Here is a 21,464-nt window from a genome sequence, read left to right as displayed (position 1 = left end):
TTCGAACCTCTCATTGACTTTCATTTGCTATAACAAACGAAAATTACGATGTGCAAACAATACAGATGCAGATGTGAGGTTGTGCCAACCATAATCCGACCTTAAGAATGCATTCCACCATTTTCTATTGCTCATCTGGTCGGTGATCAATTTGTTATTGAGCAGACAAAAGGCAGCATGCCACATGCAGAAAAGTAGAGTTATGGATCAAAATGGGGAATTGGATTCAGTTTTTAGTACAAGAATGAAACTTCATTGCAGAAGAAAATCACATGTAACAAAAGGTAGGAAATCAAAAACTTTGATATTACAATTGTAAGCATCTTATGCAATATAACTCAGTATTCTTTTTGATTTGTCAACAAAATATTATCATGACATTATCATGGTTTTATTTTGCTAATTAAACAGCAATTTCAAGAAATTGTTAACAATTTTAAATGGAACTCATGCAATGCTCTCAAATTTGTAGAATGTTGGGTGGATTGCAATGACAAATATTTAACGGTTGAGAAAGCCGTTTTCTCTTCATCGATTCATGGGATTGATAAAGATTGGAAAAAAAAAAAGTTTTAAAGATTAGACATGTGGCATCTTCTAAAAAATTGGGCCACTCATGCCGAGCCGTGGAAGGATTTTTGGATGTCTAATCGGGCCATACTCAACCCAAAGACAGATCTACTTAGTTAAATATTAAAAAATATTAATAATTTTAAATAAAAATTACTTTTTATTGATTAAATAATGACTCAGGTTAGGATTGGACGGATAACTTAACCCATGAACAAAATATCATAACAAACAATTTATTTTAACACTAGAAAATAACTTTTTTAACATAATTGTTTATATTAATTTAAAAATAAATATATTAAATTTTCCTAAAAAATCTTGCTGTAGAAATTCTCAACGTTATAGGAATTCCTTGTTAATAGGAACTTAAGTAGTGCAAGTTAAGTTGAACTGTGATTTTTTTTTATTTAATGCATTTTAGTCATAGAATTATATTTCATATCCTTTTAAGGATTGCATTATACCGTGACCTCAGTATTCATATTATACATAACATCATCAAAATTATTTGACCAATAATATTTAGTCTTTTTTTTTTTTGGGTGTTTTTCTCTGTTTCCTTGAATATTCGACAATGAAGCAAAACCCTCATGAGCAAAATAGCATGCAATCTTCAGCTGCTGCTATTGGCACCTCGTCTCAAGTCTGCAATGAAGCCACCATTGAAGAGTATTTCAAGTCGTTTCCTCCAGGATATCGGTTTGCCCCTACTGACGAGGAGTTGCTTGAGGACTATTTGATGAAGAAGGTTAACAAAGAACCCTTACCTCCTAACCTCATTCGTGAGGTTAATCTCTACAGTAAAGATCCTACCGAGCTTATTGGTAACTAAATAAACCCTAAACTCTGTTCTTAAATTCGTACTTAATTTCCATGCACGTTAGTTTATATTTTTCTATATTATCCACGTCTAAAATATATTTTTCTTATTCCGTTTCTTTCCATTTATTATTAAATTGATTAAGTTTTACAAGAATTTAGATGTTTATGCTATATTGTTACAGATTTTTATATATATATATATATATAAAAGATGTTGCAGTTTAAAAAAAAAAAAATTACAAATGCCTTACGTAGAACAAAAAATTTGCATAAGCCGAACTAAGTTTTTATTATTAATTCATGTAATTGAATGATTTATTCCATAGGCTGAGGTCAATTTTTAATGTACTTACATGGCCATAACATATATAATATTATATATTTGAACAGTGTACTAATAATAATTCGGAAATAATCCACATTATTTTGATCCTAAACAATTGTTATGTTTTTTAGAAAATTTTTTCTTTTTAATTTCATTGAGTTGTAAATAGACTATCTTACAAAAAATTTGGTGAAATTGTTAATTTTATTGATAATATAAGACACTATTCTTATTTTTATTTTTCTACATTCTTTTCAAATATCAATTGGATTTTAGGAAGTAATCATACTTCTGTCTCATCTCTTTACTTTCCTCACGAAAAATTAGTAGATAAACCTTCTTACCAGAATCGTGGCAGACCAAACCAATCAGGTAATTAAAGACATGTCCCTAAAATTATGGTTATTGATTACGCGTTTTAACTTGATTGGTTGGGTTTAAAATTGACGTGATAGAAAAGATTTGTCCTATAATTTCTCATGGTTAGTTCAATTAATTATTAGTTTTAATTTTTTTTTACCTTGATAAAAACTGATGACTGGAAATATTTGCGATGGCTCAGTTCAAAACGAACCAATTACAGAAGCAGAGTGGTATTTTTTCACTCCGAGAGAAAAAAAATATCCTAATGGATCGAGGCCAAAGCGTTCTACTCCAAACGGGTATTGGAAGCCAACCGGAACTGATAAAGCCGTTCCTCATGGTTCTAAGCACCCTGTTGGATACAAAAAGACCCTTGATTTCTATGAAGGCAGGCACCCTGGAGGCACTAAAACTGATTGGAAAATGCACGAGTATAAAGTTAAAGACAGCAACTCCCAAAACAACCCCAAGCGCAAGGATGACATGAAGGTAAACGCTCTCAATAATTCATGTATTATGCGATATTGTATTAATTCAATTTTGTAAAGTAATGTAATTTTGTGTTGTAGTTGGATGATTGGGTTTTGTGCAAGATATACATGAAGAGGCAAAAGAATGGAGGGGACGAAGAAGAGAGTAATGGTGATGGAACTCAGCCTACAACTGTTATAGCACAGAATAATGATGCATCTTCAATGGTTGGAACCAATAATGAATTTGAAGATCAGAAATCGAATGCTAATTCTCAGCCAATTGTCAATGTGAATTCACAGGAAAATGAAGCATCTATGATGGGTGGAAACAATAATATTAGGTTTGAAGATCAGAATTGGAATGCTAATTCTCAGCCAATTGTTAATGTGAATTCACAGGAATATAGAGCATCTATGATGGTTGGAAACAATAATATTGGGTTTGAAGATCAGAAATCGAATGCTAATTCTCAGCCAACTGTTAATGTGAATTCACAAGAAAACGGAGCATCTAGGATGACTGGAAACAATAATATTAAGTTTGAAGATCAGAATTGGAATGCATTTCAGTCAACTCTTAATGTAGTACAGAATAATGAAGCTTCTTCATTGGTTGGAAACAATAAATTTGAGTTTGAAGGTCAGAATTCGAATGCATCTCAGCGAACTCTTAATGTAGCACGGAATAATGAAGCTTCTTCAATGGCTGAAAACAATAAATTTGAGTTTGAAGGTCAGAATTTAAATGCATCTCCGCCATCTCCTTATCCGGAACTAGGGACTGTCGAATCGTATTTCATGGTCAGTCAACCTGTCAATCAAGACGAAGAACAAAGTGATATCTGGGAGGATTTTGACTTTTCTTTATTCGACGTTCCAAGTTCAGAAAAGAAAAAATAAGATACTGTTGCTTTTTTTTTTTTTTAGGAGGCTTTCTTAAACTTTTTTTTTTTTTATTATTATTTAAAGTTATCGGGGATTAAACCCTAGTCATTAGATTTAAGAATCCAACAAATCATAAGATATATTTATATTTATATATACATATGATATGCCTAATTTTTTTCTTCAAGAGAGGAATATTATAATTTAATATTAGTAGGATAGTTTTTAAGCGAAATATTAATTACCTAATTAGTTTACCATTTTTGAACTCAAGTTTTAGAGTCATTTTTTTATACATATAAAAGGTGCTTTTAGGTTTTATTTTTTAGCCAACATATTTTTTTTCCTTTGTTAATTATTCGCATTGTCTGGATGTATCATAATGTTTAATTTCCTCTAAATTTTGTACTTGCTCTACATGTAAATTTTATATTTTTTTCAGTTTTCCATTTTGTGACAATAATTTCTCTCTTCACCTTATAGAACTTCCTGTTTCTTGATGCAATGTGAAATAATTTGCCAAAGGATATGGTTTTGAAAACATTTTTCCTTTGGAATAAATCAGATTTGTATTCATCCAAAAAAAAAAAAAAAGTAAGCAAGCCTGCAATGAAGTGAACAAGTTGCATATTGCAGTATTACTGTCAAACCACCAAAAACAACAGCAAGAAAGCTAAAAGCAATTTGCTAAATTTACAAACATGTTATCTTCTAATCCCCAATTATGCCAAGCATCCCTATTTATGCTATTCCCTGAGATTTCTTTCTCCATGCTAATTTGAGAAGTACAGTAATGATCAGAGCCTTTCCCTTGAGCTTTAGTTGCAGTACTCATCTGAATTCAGTGACCAATCACCAGCTTCCCTATATATTAATGCCACATAAGATGATGGACTTGTTGCCAAACCTGTTCGATAAGATCACAAATGATAAAGAGATAATCTTTAGATCACAGTGCACTATGATCACAAAACCAAAAACACACAATTGGTGTTGACAGATAGACCTCCTCAAGAGTTGGTCTTTGTCTGGTAGGAAGCTTGTCAAGAACGATCAATAATGGCATTTCCTGCTCTGTTTTCTCTTGGTTTTCATTGAAGGCAGAAAAATTTTTTCAAATGGTTGACAAAAAAAAAAAAAGCCTAATAGCGTGCAAAATGATTCTTTACACATGAAGATGGCAAAGCCAAAAGGATGATGATTCTAATTTTTACCTTGGCTATATCAGTATCACAAGTTCGCATGCTTATCAATTTACTGTTTGATTTTAATTTTGTTATTAGTTGATACATCATATCTGACTCGAATTTTTAATTAATTATATTCATCTTTTTTTCATTTAGCAACATGATGACATTTGACAAGAATTATTTTGCATGCAAAAGTTAAAATATCTTCCTTCATTTTTCATGCATGCAAATTTTTGTATAGAGCAGAAGCTTATACTAGTTAATTCTATAATACTAGTAAAGCTATTGTAGACATGACTAGATTAATATTTGCTTTGGGAAATAATATAAGGCCACAAGTGTTTAATTATGTAATCAATGTTTACAATATCTTTATTTTTAAAATAAGAAGTAAATAGAATTAAATATATATGATTTTGTGAAATATTTTATTTTTATTGATGATTTTTAAAATTCAAATTTTAAAATATTCCCAATTCACCTAATATTTTATCAACTCATTAAATTCTAATGAAATTTGTCATTTCAATAGAGGTAAAAAAGGTTAGCTTGTTTGATTTTTTGGATTGAAATTTACATCATATGAATATCATCTTGGCATATTCTATTAATTTTAATGATGATTAATGAAATAAATGAATTTGAAATTATAGATCTAAAATTCGAATTTCAAAAATCATGTATAAAAAAGAAATATTACACAAAAATTAATGATAATTGGTATTTTTACTTTTAAATGTAACATTTATAAGATTATTTGAGATATAATTAATATATAAACATGCGTGTAAAATATTACTGTGAGATATTTAGCATGTATCTTGCGTAAGTGTATTAATAAATACGTTGTTGTTGGGTCAAGTACTTGGGCTTTGTAGAGAATCTTTTATATATAAATTATAAGAAACTAGACAATTCAAGAAAAAAAAAAAAGGAGAGAAATCTTGCTGTCCTTGCACATTAGTAGCTAGTATATATTTCATATAAAAGGTAATTAATCATCTAAATTAATAATTATTATTTTATGTCAATTTAATTTTTTACATCCAAACATTAAATTCAGTAATTGATGTATGATTTTTTATTTTTACAAAATATGATTCAAATCTCTCCTTAATTTTCCAAATCAAAAATTAAAAAAATTTTAATTTCATTTTATATTTTTGAATTAGTAAAGACATGCTTATATCTTTAATTAATGTTCGCATGTACAACTAATTCAATTGTGTAATCAATCATATTTGTTTGTATGCATGCATGTACTTATGTTTACATATATTAATGGAAACAAAATCCTCTCTCAGTCTTAATTTGAAGAAATGGAGCAAAATGATCAACACAACAAGCTAACCAGAACGCAAACGGATGGCCAAGAAGAAGGTGAAAGCAATATTGAAGAATACTTCAACTCTTTTCCTGTTGGAGTTCGATTCTTCCCCAGCGATGAAGAGTTGATTGAACAATTCTTGAAGAAAAAGGTTATGAATCAACCCATTTTCCCTAATATCATTCAACAAGTTAATATCTACCAACATAATCCTCAACAACTCACTGGTAATTACTAGCACTTTGACTTCATTTGATTTCTTCTTTTTTCCTATTCATAATTTAATTTAAATTTTTTAATCGAGTTTATTTTAATATAAATATATAGCAATGTAATTAAATTTTACACGTGTGAGCTTAAGCCTTAAGGAAAGACTTAACTGCTACTATTGTTTTTGTTAGGGATGTACAATCCACTTACAGAAACGGAATGGTATTTTTTCGCTTGTAGAGATCGAAAGTACCCCAAAGGATATAGGCTGAATCGTGCTACTCCTGATGGATTTTGGAAGAAGAATTGTAAAAAGACTATCACTTTAGACTCTAAAAATGACCCTATTGGATACAGGGAGTTCTATGCTTTCTTTGAAATGGAGAATCAACAAGTAAGAAGTACGGATTGGAGAATGCATGAATATAGTATTCACAACAAGATTTCACCTACAAACCAGGAAAGTGCTGCTGGGAATGGCTTCCAGGTCAACTACCTCGACCATCTTTCCCTTTATAATTCTTAAATGATTTCCTTGAGAAAGATTATTGATGAAAATATTCAAGGTTAACTACAGAATTCAGGGATTAATCTGTTGGGTTTTTATTCTAATATGGTTATTTTTGTTGCAGCTTGATGAATGGGTTTTGTGTAGGATATACAAGAAGAACGATAAGAATATGGAGGAGGAAGACAATGAAACTTTGAATCCAAAATTGGCTCAGGGTCATGATTTGTTTGACGATTATTTGCAACTCACAGCTAATAACCCTTTTCCTTATCAAAAAACCAATGGTTGCTTTGATGATTTAGAGGAAGTTGATTTGTGGTCCATGTAGACAGTTCAGCAAAGAGAAATAAATAATTGATTTATGGTGTATATACGAATCCGATACCATTTAAAATGTATATAGATTTACAGAAAATATACATGTCAAATTAGTATTTACTTATTCGAATGGAAATTTTTTTAATTTCTTTATCATTAGCTAATAGAAATTATATCATCTCTCCTACCATACAACAACCAAAAAAAGAAAAGCATATCATCTCTGCAATACCTCCCACTCTTGAAGAAAGATAACTTGCCGCAGTAACTGGCAAACCAGAAGCAGCATAAGATATGAAGGTATCACACACCAGAAGCATATCAAATATGTAATGGTGACAAGTACAAAAGCAGCAGCAGCAGCAGAGCACATCGATAAAGATCCATAAACCAACAAACCAAAAGTATAAGAACACATTATAACAGGAAATATATTATATATCTAACATACCCACAAAAGGTTCAGCACCACAAAACAGTCATAAACGATAAACCAAATATCTAAACCAAATGAGTTTCTGATGTTATTTAAAGCCAAATGGCCAACAACCAAACACCTTAATTGCTTAACCAGATTCTAAGCTTTAAAACTTAGAAACCACCACGAAGGCGAAGAACAAGATGCAGAGTAGACTCCTTCTGGATGTTATAATCTGCAAGAGTCCTCCCATCCTCAAGCTGCTTCCCAGCAAAAATCAACCTCTGTTGGTCTGGTGGGATCCCTTCCTTGTCCTGAATCTTTGCCTTCACGTTATCAATGGTGTCTGAACTTTCAACCTCCAAAGTGATTGTCTTTCCAGTTAAGGTCTTCACAAAGATCTGCATGCCACCACGCAGTCGCAACACCAAATGAAGAGTTGACTCCTTTTGGATATTATAGTCAGCCAATGTCCTCCCATCTTCAAGCTGCTTGCCAGCAAAGATAAGCCTTTGCTGGTCTGGGGGGATACCCTCCTTGTCTTGGATCTTTGCCTTCACATTGTCAATGGTGTCTGAACTTTCAACCTCCAAAGTTATAGTCTTTCCAGTCAGAGTCTTCACAAAGATCTGCATACCACCACGAAGGCGGAGAACCAAATGGAGAGTTGACTCCTTCTGGATATTATAATCGGCAAGAGTCCTTCCATCTTCAAGCTGTTTTCCTGCAAAAATCAATCTCTGCTGGTCTGGTGGGATACCCTCTTTGTCCTGAATTTTGGCTTTCACATTATCAATGGTATCTGAGCTCTCAACCTCCAAGGTAATTGTCTTTCCAGTGAGAGTCTTAACAAATATTTGCATACCACCTCGGAGACGAAGTACCAGGTGGAGGGTGGACTCCTTCTGAATGTTGTAGTCAGCTAGGGTGCGGCCATCTTCGAGCTGCTTTCCAGCAAAAATAAGCCTTTGCTGGTCTGGTGGAATCCCTTCCTTGTCTTGGATCTTTGCCTTCACATTGTCAATGGTGTCAGAACTCTCAACCTCAAGGGTAATTGTCTTGCCAGTAAGGGTTTTGACAAAGATTTGCATGCCACCTCGAAGACGAAGCACCAGGTGGAGGGTAGACTCCTTCTGAATGTTATAGTCTGCCAGCGTACGACCATCTTCAAGCTGCTTTCCAGCAAAGATAAGCCTCTGCTGGTCTGGGGGGATTCCTTCCTTGTCTTGGATCTTAGCCTTGACATTATCAATTGTGTCAGAGCTTTCAACCTCCAAGGTAATTGTCTTTCCAGTGAGAGTCTTGACGAAAATTTGCATGCCACCACGAAGACGAAGAACCAAGTGGAGGGTGGACTCCTTCTGGATGTTGTAGTCAGCTAGCGTGCGACCATCTTCAAGTTGTTTGCCAGCAAAGATAAGCCTTTGCTGATCTGGTGGGATCCCTTCCTTGTCCTGGATCTTGGCCTTCACATTGTCAATGGTGTCAGAACTCTCCACCTCAAGGGTGATGGTCTTGCCAGTGAGGGTTTTCACAAAGATTTGCATCTATTAAATAAAGGGACCAACAACCAAAGGATCGACAACGGATTAGGATCTCAAAAGTTTTAAAAGATTAGCAGAAAAATCAAAGTGGTAACCCAAAAATCACTACTCACGGACCAATAATGGATTAGTAGATACATAAAACACGAAAATAAAATCAGCATGACAACCAAAACAAGCCCTTTCGAAATTAAAAATAAAAAAAAAATCAAGAAAATTCAAAATTATGACAAAAAAAAGTGTAGATCAAAAGCCATAGCGACAAATAATATAGCAATTAAAATTAAGAATTTCAAAGAACCAATAGCGACAAATAAAAAAAATTACATTTTTACAACTGAATTTCGAAAAATAAAGATGATCTATTGAAAGCTTCCACCAATAATTAAGCTATCCTCCTTCCAGGCAACAGATTCAAGATAATACGATTCACAAACAAGATTTCAGTTAATTGAAAAAATATAAAACGTAATTCATAATAAATAAAGACGATCAAAATGTTGATTGCTACGGAAAGATCAATCAAAATTCAAAGCAATTAAAATTAAAAATTGAATCGAAACAATTATGATTACCTTGAAAGAGAATTTGGAAAAAGCTTGGAAGCGTTGAAATTAAAATTGTTCGCTGAACAAAAGACAAGGAGGCTAGGGTTTGGAGATCTACGCCTTTTTTATAGATGGAATTTGCCAACTTAATGACGATATTGCCGATAAGATAACCAATCAATTACTGCCACGTAAATTTCGACTCCGCGTGTACCGTTGCGCCGAGTAAGATTTTTTTCTTTTCTAAATAAAATAGAGGAAATAAAATGGCAAAAGCCTAAAACTATGCATTCGTACGACTAAAATTAGGCAAGTTATTAAAAAAATTAATCTATTCTTAATCTTCAATTTTTATCTATGTTAAAACATTTCGATCATAAATTTTGTTGAACTCAATAATCTTAAAAAATACGGCTAACATACGTAACATATGAGCAAATACTATAAATATTATATTTTTATTTGTAATTAACTTTTAAAAATTTTTATTTACATTTTATTATTAAAAATTTCATTACATATTTTATTAATTTTTTTGAATTTCTTACTCTATCCTTAAGTTTTCTTAAGTTTTCAACCTCTATTTATATTGTTACAAATTCCATTACATATTTTATTATTTTTTAAAATTCTTAATATACTCTTCTCAACTTATATTTATTTTTTATATAAAGAATGCCTTTGAAGGGGGATGTAAAAATAGATTACATATTTTTTAATTTAAACATTGAATCTATTAATATCATTTTTAAAAAATAATTATACCAAATAATTGAAGTAAATTTTAAATTTTTATTTATTTAACTCAACTAAAAAAAATTAAATACTTAACTACTCTTAAAATTGCAACCTTCAATAATATTTTCAAGATGAATTTCATTGGAGTTAATGCTCATATAATGTTGATTGCCCAAGTTTTAACTGATCTAACACTATGAATTGTTAATTAATGGTTGAGCCATAAATTTTCAATATATTTAATAAACAGATTTATGTATACGTAAAATTTCAATTCAAATCAAAATAAATATTGAAAACTGACAGTATAACATATAGGTAAACACACAAAGTTTCCTTCTATATATTGTTATTTTTTCTAGTTACTTTTTGCTTCAACAAGATGAGCCACCTCTTTATAAGCCTTGAGAACTTGTATGAAATTGATTAGTAGATGATTACACCTATAACATTAATGCTGCAAATGCATGGAGATTACTGAGTATAAAATAAACTTATCAGGATAAACTTACATTATTTTTTGATAAATATTAATAAAAAAAAGAAAAAGAATAAAAAAAAAGTTTTTTAAAGAAAAGAAAATGATACATGTAATTATTATTTGGATAATTAAAATTAATAAAGGAAAGAAAATAAAAAAAATTTTAACAACTATTGTTTGGATAAAGAGTAAAAAATAAAGGAAATAATTCATTATAATAATTTTTTTCAATTATAAACTTTCATTGCTTGTAATTTTAGAACACTCCTAAGCTATGATGTGTTTGTTATCTTATCTAGCTTCACAATTACTGTTGTATCAATGATTTTTAATCAAATAAAACAAAAAGATATTTTACAAACATGTATTGATGAATTTCGAATTAGTCTATCATCTCATAAATCTAAAAAAATATATCTATTTATATTTAACAATTCATCTAAATCAAATACAAAAAAATTATAAAAAAAATTTTATATTAAAAGAGATATGTGAAACTTACTTAAAAAAAAAGATGATTTTGAAAAAATTATAAGATGATTATGATTTGTTCAGATTTTTTTATTAAATTTTTAGTATTAATAAAAATATGAACATAATAATTTTTTTATAAAAAAAATATTTTTAACTTTCCTTTCCCTAGCTTTTCCTCTAAATTAGAGTATTAAAATAAATGAGTTTACAAAAAAAATTAAAAGTTATTTGGTTTCTACCTTCTTTTTTTAAATTAAAAATTTATCCAAATAAAAAAACAAGTGTTTTATTTCTTTTACATTCATTTACTTTACTTTTCTTTCTTTTTTCTACCTTCAATTTAAAGACACTGTTAGTCTCTTTTTTGAAAACATATACATTAATTCATAAAAAATTATTTTATACAATGTAATTAATTATGAAGTTTTTAAACTTGACAAGCAAAATTCGATGGTTGACTATTAAGATATTTTTTTAGGAAATTAGTAAATTTTTATAAAAAACAAATAAACAAATAATGATATTCTTACTTATAAAGTTTAAATATTATGTTGTTGTACAGAATAATAATCTTAAAATTCATTTCTAAAATTTTTAAGGGTTAAGTATTGATTTAACCCTTATACTATATATTTTATATCAATTTAATATTTAAAAAAACTTTTAAGTAGAGATCTAAATTTTTATTCTATATATTTTATATCAATTTAATTTTTTTTAAAAATTTTAATTAAATACTCAAAATTTGATTCTATCATATATTTTAATATTTTAAATTAACATTATTAGTTAAATCATTATGTAATATGAATATCTAATAAAATTATACACATGCTAACAAAATATTACATCATTATAAATAGAAAAAAATTGAAAAATAAAAATTCCAAATACAAAATATGGTTTTATAATTCAAAATTAAAAAAAAAAAAAAAGAAAGAGGGAAAAGAATAGAGAGAGGGAGAAGGACGGAAAGAGGAGAGAGAAGAGAATGAGGGTGAAGGGGGGGGGGGGGGGGGGGAGGGGTAAGAGGGATGGGAGGAGGCGTTGCCACAGTCGATTGGTCAATTCGGGGTGAAATGGGATTAATCGCTCCAGACATGGCGAATCAGCACCGATCTGACTTATCAATCACGATATTGGCGATGCTGAAGCATCCCCCCTTCCTCTTTCACCGTTTTCCCAATCCTTTTCTTTTTTTTTTTTTCCCTTCAAATTTTAACTTTTTTATTTAACAAAAATATTTATTTTTTTGAAAATTTCGGAAATTTTTATATAAAATTTCATATTTTTTATTTGTATGTTTTTTAAAAATTTAAAAATAAATTTTTTTTATTTTGACATGATAATAAATGATGTGATCTGAAAATATCTAAATTTAAAATGATTTAAATCTAAATCATTCGAATTTAAGATAATATGATTTCAAATTTACCTGATTCAAACCCACCTATACCAACAGTAATTAGTTTAGTAATTAGTTTGCCACTACACTGGCTTGAATTTTAGAAGTGAATTTTTCACTAAAGCGACATTCTCCAACTCAATTACGGTACTAACTTTATTCTTTTGTCCACACATGTCATCCAATCCAACGATCAATTGCTTACATTTTCCACACTCTCGTCATTGGAGCGTGCACTCAAAATTCCTCCTCTATTGGTGATTTGTTTCTCAACTCCGACTACAACCCAAAAGTCCGACCCCATTTTGATGGTGTGTTAAATTTCCTAACAGAGAAAAACACTCAGACAAAAAAAAAAAAAAAAGTTGAGAGCAGCAGAGCAGTTCTTCCTTTGATTTTCTGATGGTGATCTTCTCTTAAATCCAGTGATCATCAGCCGCTTAATCTATAGCTAGCTTGGAAGCCCGCTTGAGGTAAAGCCTATTTAGAGAAAAGTGCTTCTATTTTTTCCACCTTGTCATGAACTACAATCTATAACTTCTATCCTTAGCTTTTTATATTTATTAACTTCTTTTCTTTTGAAAACTTTTTTCAATCTGTATTTTACTAAATTACCTGATCAACAATGTTAATAGTATTTCTGTTTTATTTCTTAATATAAAACACTTTGGTTTTTCAAACTAAAACAATTAAAAACATTTCCGTTGATATGATCAAACAATTAATAGTTTTGTCAGCTTGATGTTGTCTTAATTTTATGCAGCTGTTTTAGTTACTGTAGCTTATTGTGTGGTTTTGTCGACTGAATTCCTTCTCGTCGTGCTTCATATTTCGCAAAGGCAATTTCCCCTCAAAAGTCAGGTACTTGATGTTGAGCTTCTCACATATACAATATCTCTTCTTCTATTCGTGTCTCTCTCTCTCTCTCTCTCTCAATAATTTTACTTAAGAGAATTGTTCTTCAACTCAGATCATTTTGAAGAATTAATGGCTGCTGAATTTGCTACATCCGTCGCTAGTGGTGTCGCGGAAAACCTGGTGGAGCAATACGTGCTGAGGCCAGCATTAAGTAATCTTCGTTACGTGTTTTGTTTTCAAAACATTGTCGAAGAATTTAATGAACAGAAACAATTATTGTCATCGGCACAAACTAGGCTGCAAAATGATGTTGCGGAGGCCAGAAGGCAAACTCTAGAAATTGAGCAGGACGTGAAGAAGTGGCTAGAAGAGGCGGATAAAGTTATGGAAGAAGTAGAATGCCTGGAAAATGAAATACAAGAAAACAAGCCATGTCTCACTTGGTGTCCAAATTGGAACTGTCGTTACAGGCTTGCTAAGAAAATAGCAAAGAAGACGCCTGGGATTGCTAAACTTGTAGAGAGTTCAAAATTTGATCCCAATCGCATTGGCCATCGTGCTAGTCTGCCCAACTTCCTCCCATCTAAGGATTTTGTGCCTTCAGAATCTTCGACATCTGTTTTGAGTCAGATCTGGGAGGCGCTGAAGAATGATTCGGTGAATATGATTGGAGTGCTTGGGATGGGAGGGGTGGGTAAAACCACATTGGTCAAAGAAGTCGGAAAGAAAGCTGAAGAATTGAAGCTTTTCGATGAAGTTGTGATGACTACAGTGTCCCAAAATGTAAACATTGACAAAATTCAAGATGAAATTGCAGATCTCTTGGGTTTAGAGTTTGATAAGAAAAGCGAACAAGGAAAAGCACGACAGTTATGGCTGAGATTGAAAAATGTGGAGAGAATTCTCGTGATTCTTGATGATGTTTGGACTAGCATCAACTTGAATGATATTGGAATTCCCATCGGTGAAGATCACATAGGTTGTAAAATTCTTTTGACAACGCGTCTTCGACAAGTATGCTCTTACATGAGTTGCCATCCGGTGATTGACCTGGAAGTTTTAGAAGAGGATGAAGCATGGGATTTGTTCCAAAAAAATGCAGATCTAAAAAATGACTTTGAAGGTATCCGCTTGCGTGATGTAGCAATGGAAGTTGCCAGGGAATGCGGGGGTTTGCCCCTTGCAATTGTAACCATAGCAAGGGCCCTAAAACATAAAACTCTTGATGCATGGATAGTAGCCAATAAACAGCTCAAAGAAAGCCAACATTCTGGTAATAGCTATGAAAACATCTATACACGTCTCAAGATTAGTTATGACTGTTTGACGGGAGAAAAGATCCAATCATGTTTCTTATTATGTTCGCTTTTTCCCGAAGATTATGATATCAGTATTGAAGATTTGACCAGATTTGGCGTTGGGCAAGGACTGTTCCATGATGCTAGCTTAATTGATGATGCAAGGACGGAGATGCGTGCCAAGCTAGAAGACCTTCAAAACTCAGGTTTGTTGTTGGATAGTCGTAAAGATAAATGTGTGAAAATGCATGACGTGGTTCGTGATTTTGCTCACTGGATAACATCTAAAGGAGAGAAAGTATTCAAGGTAAATGCAGGCCTTGGATGGAAGGAATGGCCTAGGAGTGAAAGTTTTGAATGTTTCACAGCAATCTCCTTGATGAACAACAAAATAGAGAGGCTTCCTGATGGACTAGAATGCCCGAAGCTTGAAACCCTGTTAGTGGGTGGAGATGGTTCAACCAAAGTTTCAGGTGCATTTTTCGAAGGAATGAAAGCCCTCAAAGTCTTAACCCTTGAAAATGTTCTGTTGTCACTAGAAGGACTTCAAGGCCTGACAAATCTTCGAAATCTGCGCTTGGAAAAGTGCAAACTCGAGAATGTTTCTTCATTGGCGAAATTGAAGAAACTTGAGATTCTAGACCTTCGCAGTTCTCATATCTACGAGTTACCGATTGAGCTAAGGGGATTGAGGGGCCTAAGATTGCTGGATCTCTCAACATGCGGAATGCTTCAGAGGATTCCCATCAACTTGCTCACAAGGTATGTATGTATCGTTCAGATGTTTGTTTTCCATTTCTTCAGAGGAAAAATATGGGTATACCTTTCTGATGAAATCAACATAAGCATTCATTGATCAGTTTAATGCTTCCATTTGTAATTTAATGTAGGTCCTCTATTGAACTGATTGCTTTGATTTTTTTGTGTTTTTCTAGATTGGAGTCCCTGGAAGAGCTATACATTGATTATCCTAGCTTTGAACAATGGGCAACCGAAGAAAAAAGTGGAGAGGGAAGCAATGCAAGCCTTTCAGAGCTAAATCTGTTGAGCCATTTAAAGGCACTTACCTTGTGCGTTCGTTCTAAATGCCTTTCAAAACATTTCGTGTTCCCAAAGTTGGAGAGGTACGCGATAATGGTAAATAAATGGCAACATGATAACTATCCCACCTCTAAAACCTTGAAAATAAAGGAATCCTCACTGGACGCATTTAAAAGTTTGCTTCTCAATGTGGAAGATCTTTCCTTGGATAGCATAACAGGTTATAAAAATCTTGTTCCAGTCTTGGATCGACAAGGCCTTCAGAAATTAACTTTTCTTGAACTTCAAGATTGCAAGGATATTGAATGTCTGATCGATACTACTCAGCACCAATCGCCAACCACTGCATTCTCTAATTTGGAGAAATTGAGCATGACTAAAATGGTTTCTTTGAAGCAGTTATGCAATGGTCTGCCTCCGAAAGAGTTCCTGCAAAACTTAAAAGAGTTGTCAATAAGACATTGTATGGACATGATCTCTGCAGATCCATGGGTACAAAATCTAAGAAAGGTAACAATTAAAGATTGTCGTCAGATGCTATTAGTATTTGAAATGGGTAAGCTTCTTCATTTCAAGCAAGAACATGATCAGCCACAATTGCTCTCAATGTTAACGTACCTGGAATTAGAGTTCTTACCAGAGTTATTGTGCATATGGAAAGGACAGACTCACCATGTAAGTCTCCACAGTCTAAAGGTTGTAAGGGTACAACATTGTGACAAATTGACGTCTTTATTCTCGCCTTTCCTTGCTCAAAGTTTGATTCAGCTTGAAGAACTTGAGATACTCCATTGCCCTCAATTGAAGCGAATCATCGCTGACTTCGAAGAAGATGATGAAGAAATATCACTAAACTCCTTTTTGCATCCTTTGTGCTTGCCAAAATTGACAACTATTAGGATAATTGACTGTTCTAGATTGGAACATGTCTTCCCGATGTCAATGGCTGAAGGTCTTCCACAGTTGAAAAGCCTTAACATAATTGATTCCTCTCAATTAGAACAAATTTTCAGCACCGTAAAAGAGAAGGATGAAAAGGATATTGTGCTCTCACAGTTGCAATCATTAGTGCTTCAAAATTTAGTGAATTTGAAGAGTTTCTGTCCGGAAAATTGTTTTGTCAAATTGCCATCTTTGGTAGAGTTGAAAATGTATAGATGTCCTGAACTGACTCGTTTTACTGCTCAACTGCCAGCTAGGACTTTGGCTCAACTAAAGGTACTTCCCTCTCTCTTCAGCCATGATTTTATGCATCATAATTATTAGGAAGAGATCTAGAGTTCTAGTTTAGTACTTTCTTCTTAGGCAAAAAAAATAGTATTATGTATTTATATTCAACATTCACAATATAATCAAGTAAGAGCATGTTTTGATAGGAGCTACGCCTCTTTGAGGTTGGGAATAATAGCCAATTGTACACCAGAGTTGGACCCCAATTGAGACAGACGTCATCATCAGATTCAGAATATTTGACAATTGGGAATTGTCAAGAGATATTTCAGCTTCAAGGTGGTGACCTCCTTCTCAGTCTAGAGACACTACACTTGGAGGACTTATCTGAGTTACAGGTTATATGGAAATGTCCAACTCAAGTAGAAACTCTTCAAAATCTCACACAATTGATGTTGATTGACTGCAAGAGCTTGAGATACGTCTTCCCGCCGATGCTTGCCCAACATTTGTCGCATTTGAGCTACCTATGTGTAAAGGGGTGTGAGGCATTAGAGCAGATAATTGATCAGGACCAAAGTTCAACATCGTCATCTAATGCTCAACTTCAACCTACAATAAGCTTCCCTAGTTTAAGAAAAATATGGATCATAGGTTGCAACAAATTGAAATGTCTGTTCCCAATCAGTGTTGCTCATTGTCTTCTTAATCTCGAAGAGTTCAAAGTAGAAGGAGCTTCCAAATTAGAGCAAATATTTGGAAATGAAGATGAAACAGACCTCAAAGATGGGAAAGAGATGGTACTTCCTCAATTGAAACGATTATTCCTTAAAAGGCTACCTAGCCTCATAAGGTTCATCCCGGAGTGTTGTCATTTTGTGTTCCCAACATTGGAATATTTGGAAGTAAAAGAATGTTCCAAGACAACTACAAATTTTCTTGTTCATTCAGATTCAGCATGTTCTATGCATGCCCAAAAGGTATCCAATGAGCTCTCCTTTTTTTTTTAATTTTTTTTATGTATTGCTGATAATAATTTATAGTCAAAGCATGGTCACACACATCAGAAGTTTTATCATTTTTACCATAGATATAGAATTATTAGACAGGTTTCAAAACAAAATTCTGCAGTATTAGCCTTATTAAAGTTTTATAAGATTGGGTTATTTCTGTGTTTGCAGGAGTTTTGCCTCTTTAATATGAGACATAAGAACAAGCAGTGTGACACCATTGTCCCTGAATTGAGACAAAAGTCACCAAATTTGGAAATTTTGGCTGCTAAAAATCATGAGAGGGTATTTCAGACTGATGGCGGATATACTCTTTCAAGTTTAAGGGTATTGCGATTGGAGACTCTACCTGAATTATGCATTATATGGAAGGATCCTTTCCAAAATGTAACCCTTCAGAATCTTATTACATTGAAGGTGATTCATTGCAAGAGCCTGAGACATGTTTTTTCACCAACGATTGCTCAGAGCTTGTTGCACTTGAAATATCTAAAGATATGGGGATGCGAAGCATTGGAGCAAATAGTTGCCGCGGATCAAATTTCACCATCACAAGTTCTTCTCCAAGTATGTTTCCCCAATTTGACCAGGTTGCAAATTGGAAAGTGCAAAAACTTGAAACGCCTATTCCCTGCTAGTTCTGTTGGTTATGTTTCAAAACTCAGATATCTCATAATTGAAGAGGCCTTGGAATTGGAGCATTTGTTTGAAAATGAAGATAAAGCGAGCACCAAATATGGGAAAAGGGTGTTCATCCCTCAATTAGAAGTTTTATTCCTTGGGAAATTGCCAAGCCTCTTGAGCTCCATCCCCGAGGGTTATCATTTTATATTCCAATCTTTGCGGTCTTTGACGGTGAAAGAATGTCCCAAGATAACTACAGCTTTTACAGTTGATACAAATCTTTTTGTTCACGCCAAAACAAAGGTATCACTCAACACTCCTGTTCCTATGTTCAGCAGAATTTCATTATTTTCACATCTTTAGGCAATTTTTCCTAGAGATTAGTAGCATATCTCATATATAGTGACATTTTAATTAATTGGTTGGAAAGACATCCCAAGTTGTTGAGAAAGATACGGTCAAAACTGCTACTGCAATTCAACAAATAGAGGATGGAGCAGACAGGTCTACCGGCAAAGACATATATTGGTATCGTTGGTATCAACCAAATGAGCTACCTCCATACATGGAAGAACCAGGAGAAAGTTTCTGACAACAAAGTGCAGAAATCTTGCCTCCGTATCATGAGGTAGATCTTATTTATTTCTTCTTTCATTTGTTGATCAGATTTTTAAATTGTTAATTTGGATTATTTTGGAGGGTTAAGTTGAAGGCAACTACTTCTTTTGGCACTTTTACAGTTGCTAGTGCTTGGGAGGAGATTAGGCACTCAGTCCTTGCTTGGATGGAAATTTTGGGCAGATTACCTTCTCTTCCGAGAACTAGCTCCTGGAACCATTCTTCAATCGCTGCTACAAAATTGTTTATTCTGTAGTTTTGCTCCAGTATGCGGAGAGATCATAAATCTTCTCCTATCCTTTTTCTCATCAGGCTTAGTCTTTCATTTTGCAATTGTCTCAGACAAACAGATCACTTGGTATTCGGATGCTGAATTTCAATAGACTACTGCTAACTCAAGGGGAATTATATGGCCGCCACTGTCCTCAGCTCAGGCTTGCCTGATCAGTTCGTCTCTATAAATAATTTTATATATATGGAGAGAAAGAAATAATGTTCTGCACTTTGTAATCATGTTCTGTTGTTCTTAACTTTGTTGTTCTTAACTTTGGCGTTGCTGCTCCTTCCTTGTGGCTTGCATGTTTTGCAGCAAAACTTCTGATTTCCTTGTATGAATAACATTAGATTTTATCCAAAAAAAAAATGATAAATGTCGAAGACAGACCGCATTTCATTTTTCGTTGAATGAAAGGTCGAAGACAGCTAGCAAGACTCCTGATTTCATTTACGGTGGCCGTTACTATTTGAATGAAAAAATTGCGCCTTTTCGTTAGGGTATTTTTGTTTTACCCCATTTTTTAAAGTCTTAAAACAAGAACAAAATTATTTTCAAGAAAAAAAAAAAACAAAATTGGCTTTGTATTGATGACTAAAACTAGGTTTACATTTTTGTGCTTCATCAATTCGTGGGACCTTGATAAACCATCCAGATCTTATTGAATGTGTCTTAGCTAAGTAACAAAGTCCACAGGGACTTTTAAAAAGTTGAAAAGTATCAAAGATAATATGAAAAAGATACATATAAAATCAAATTATTGTTATGTGTCAAAAATAAAATAAAATTATTGTTTATATTTTCTAATTTTGGGTCCAAGACAATAACATTTTTCATTATTCAAAAGCCCACTATTGGTCAAATTTCTTTATTCACATAAACCAGGGATTTTTGAAAATATTATGTTCATTAAAATGAATGTAATTGCTAATATAGATAAGCTATAAAGTTCGAACAAATGCATCAATAATATACATGACATACCAATCATGCATGACATAAAAAAAAAAAGGATAATAATTTTTTTAAGAGTAAAAAGTTAAGTAACAAAGTCCAATGTGCATTTAAAAAAATGGAAAGTATCAAAGATAATATGATCAAGGCATATACAAAATCAAAATTTTGCTATGTGCCAAAAATAAAATAAAATTATTACTTATTGATTCTCGTGCTGAAATTCAAGATAATATTTTTTTTTTATTATTGAAAAATCTATTATTATTATTTGTCAAATTTCTTTATCCATGTAAACCAAGAATAGTTAAAATATATAATGTTAGTTCATTAAAATGAAAATAATTTTTTATATAGTTAAGCAATAAAGTTAAAACAAGTGCATCAATAATATACAAATCATATTAATCATACATGACATAAAAAATATATATAAGAATTTTTTGAGGATAAAAAGCCAAGCAACAAAGGTACTTAAAAAAAAAAAAGGCAAGTAACAAAATCGAAAAGTACTTTTAAAAAATTTAAAACTATGGAAGATAATACGAACAAGGCACATGCAAAATCAAAATTTTGTTATGTGCCAAAAATAAAATCAAATTATTATTTAACGATTCTCATATTAAAATCTAAGATAATGATATTTTTCATTATTAAAAAACCAATTATTATTAGTCAAATTTTTTTATTCATGTAAATCAAGGATATTTGAAATATATTATGTTAGTTCATTAAAATAAAATCAAACTATTGCTTAACGATATTTGTGCTGAAGTCTAAGATAATGACATTTTTCATTATTGAAAAGCCCACTATTAGTAATCAAATTTCTTTATCCACGTAAGTCAAGGATATTTGCATTAATATATTTAGGATTGGCAACGGGTCGAGTTAGGATAAATTTTTATTCATCTTGAATTCAATTTGATTTTATGATTATAAAACTCAAATTCGATCTGACTTAAATTTTTTTTTATTTTTTATACCCAAACTCGACCCGACCCAACCCGAT

At 32.3% G+C, this 21,464-nt stretch overlaps 4 protein-coding genes across 5 annotated transcripts; 3 read left to right on the top strand and 1 right to left on the bottom strand.

Moving 5' to 3' along the window:
• Nucleotides 1-29: 29 nt before the first annotated feature.
• Nucleotides 30-3,554, top strand: LOC111312962 (uncharacterized). Its single transcript, XM_022913753.2, has 4 exons — nt 30-284; nt 1,154-1,397; nt 2,283-2,572; nt 2,653-3,554. Exons 2-4 carry the CDS (start codon nt 1,178-1,180, stop codon nt 3,454-3,456), a joined length of 1,314 nt encoding a protein of 437 aa, XP_022769488.2. The 5' UTR covers nt 30-284; nt 1,154-1,177; the 3' UTR covers nt 3,457-3,554.
• Nucleotides 3,555-5,882: 2,328 nt separating this feature from the next.
• On the top strand, nt 5,883-7,007 carry LOC111311516 (NAC domain-containing protein 1-like). Its single transcript, XM_022910954.2, has 2 exons — nt 5,883-6,655; nt 6,801-7,007. Exons 1-2 carry the CDS (start codon nt 6,362-6,364, stop codon nt 7,005-7,007), a joined length of 501 nt encoding a protein of 166 aa, XP_022766689.2. The 5' UTR covers nt 5,883-6,361.
• Nucleotides 7,008-7,402: 395 nt separating this feature from the next.
• LOC111311515 (polyubiquitin) lies at nt 7,403-9,599 on the bottom strand. Its single transcript, XM_089756183.1, has 2 exons — nt 9,535-9,599; nt 7,403-8,962 (listed from the first exon to the last, which is right to left on the bottom strand). The coding sequence occupies exon 2, from the start codon at nt 8,960-8,962 to the stop codon at nt 7,589-7,591; it is 1,374 nt and encodes a 457-aa protein (XP_089612309.1). The 5' UTR covers nt 9,535-9,599; the 3' UTR covers nt 7,403-7,588.
• Nucleotides 9,600-12,888: 3,289 nt separating this feature from the next.
• Nucleotides 12,889-19,769, top strand: LOC149520247 (disease resistance protein At4g27190-like). Of its 2 annotated transcripts, XM_089756114.1 has the most exons (8): nt 12,889-13,078; nt 13,369-13,466; nt 13,576-15,523; nt 15,697-17,020; nt 17,179-17,952; nt 18,154-18,909; nt 19,037-19,234; nt 19,347-19,769. In XM_089756114.1, exons 3-7 carry the CDS (start codon nt 13,593-13,595, stop codon nt 19,196-19,198), a joined length of 4,947 nt encoding a protein of 1,648 aa, XP_089612240.1. In that variant the 5' UTR covers nt 12,889-13,078; nt 13,369-13,466; nt 13,576-13,592; the 3' UTR covers nt 19,199-19,234; nt 19,347-19,769. The 2 variants fall into 2 exon arrangements, with proteins under 2 accessions (XP_089612240.1, XP_089612255.1); XM_089756129.1 differs by lacking the exon at nt 19,347-19,769 and having other exon boundaries at nt 12,890-13,078; nt 19,047-19,223.
• The last annotated feature ends 1,695 nt before the right edge of the window (nt 19,770-21,464 follow it).

This window comes from Durio zibethinus, chromosome 1 (genome assembly GCF_047325235.1).
Source record: "Durio zibethinus cultivar Kanyao isolate XHJ-2024 chromosome 1, ASM4732523v1, whole genome shotgun sequence".
Lineage (NCBI taxonomy): Eukaryota > Viridiplantae > Streptophyta > Magnoliopsida > Malvales > Malvaceae > Durio > Durio zibethinus.
This window is presented reverse-complemented; position numbering and strand designations above follow the sequence as displayed.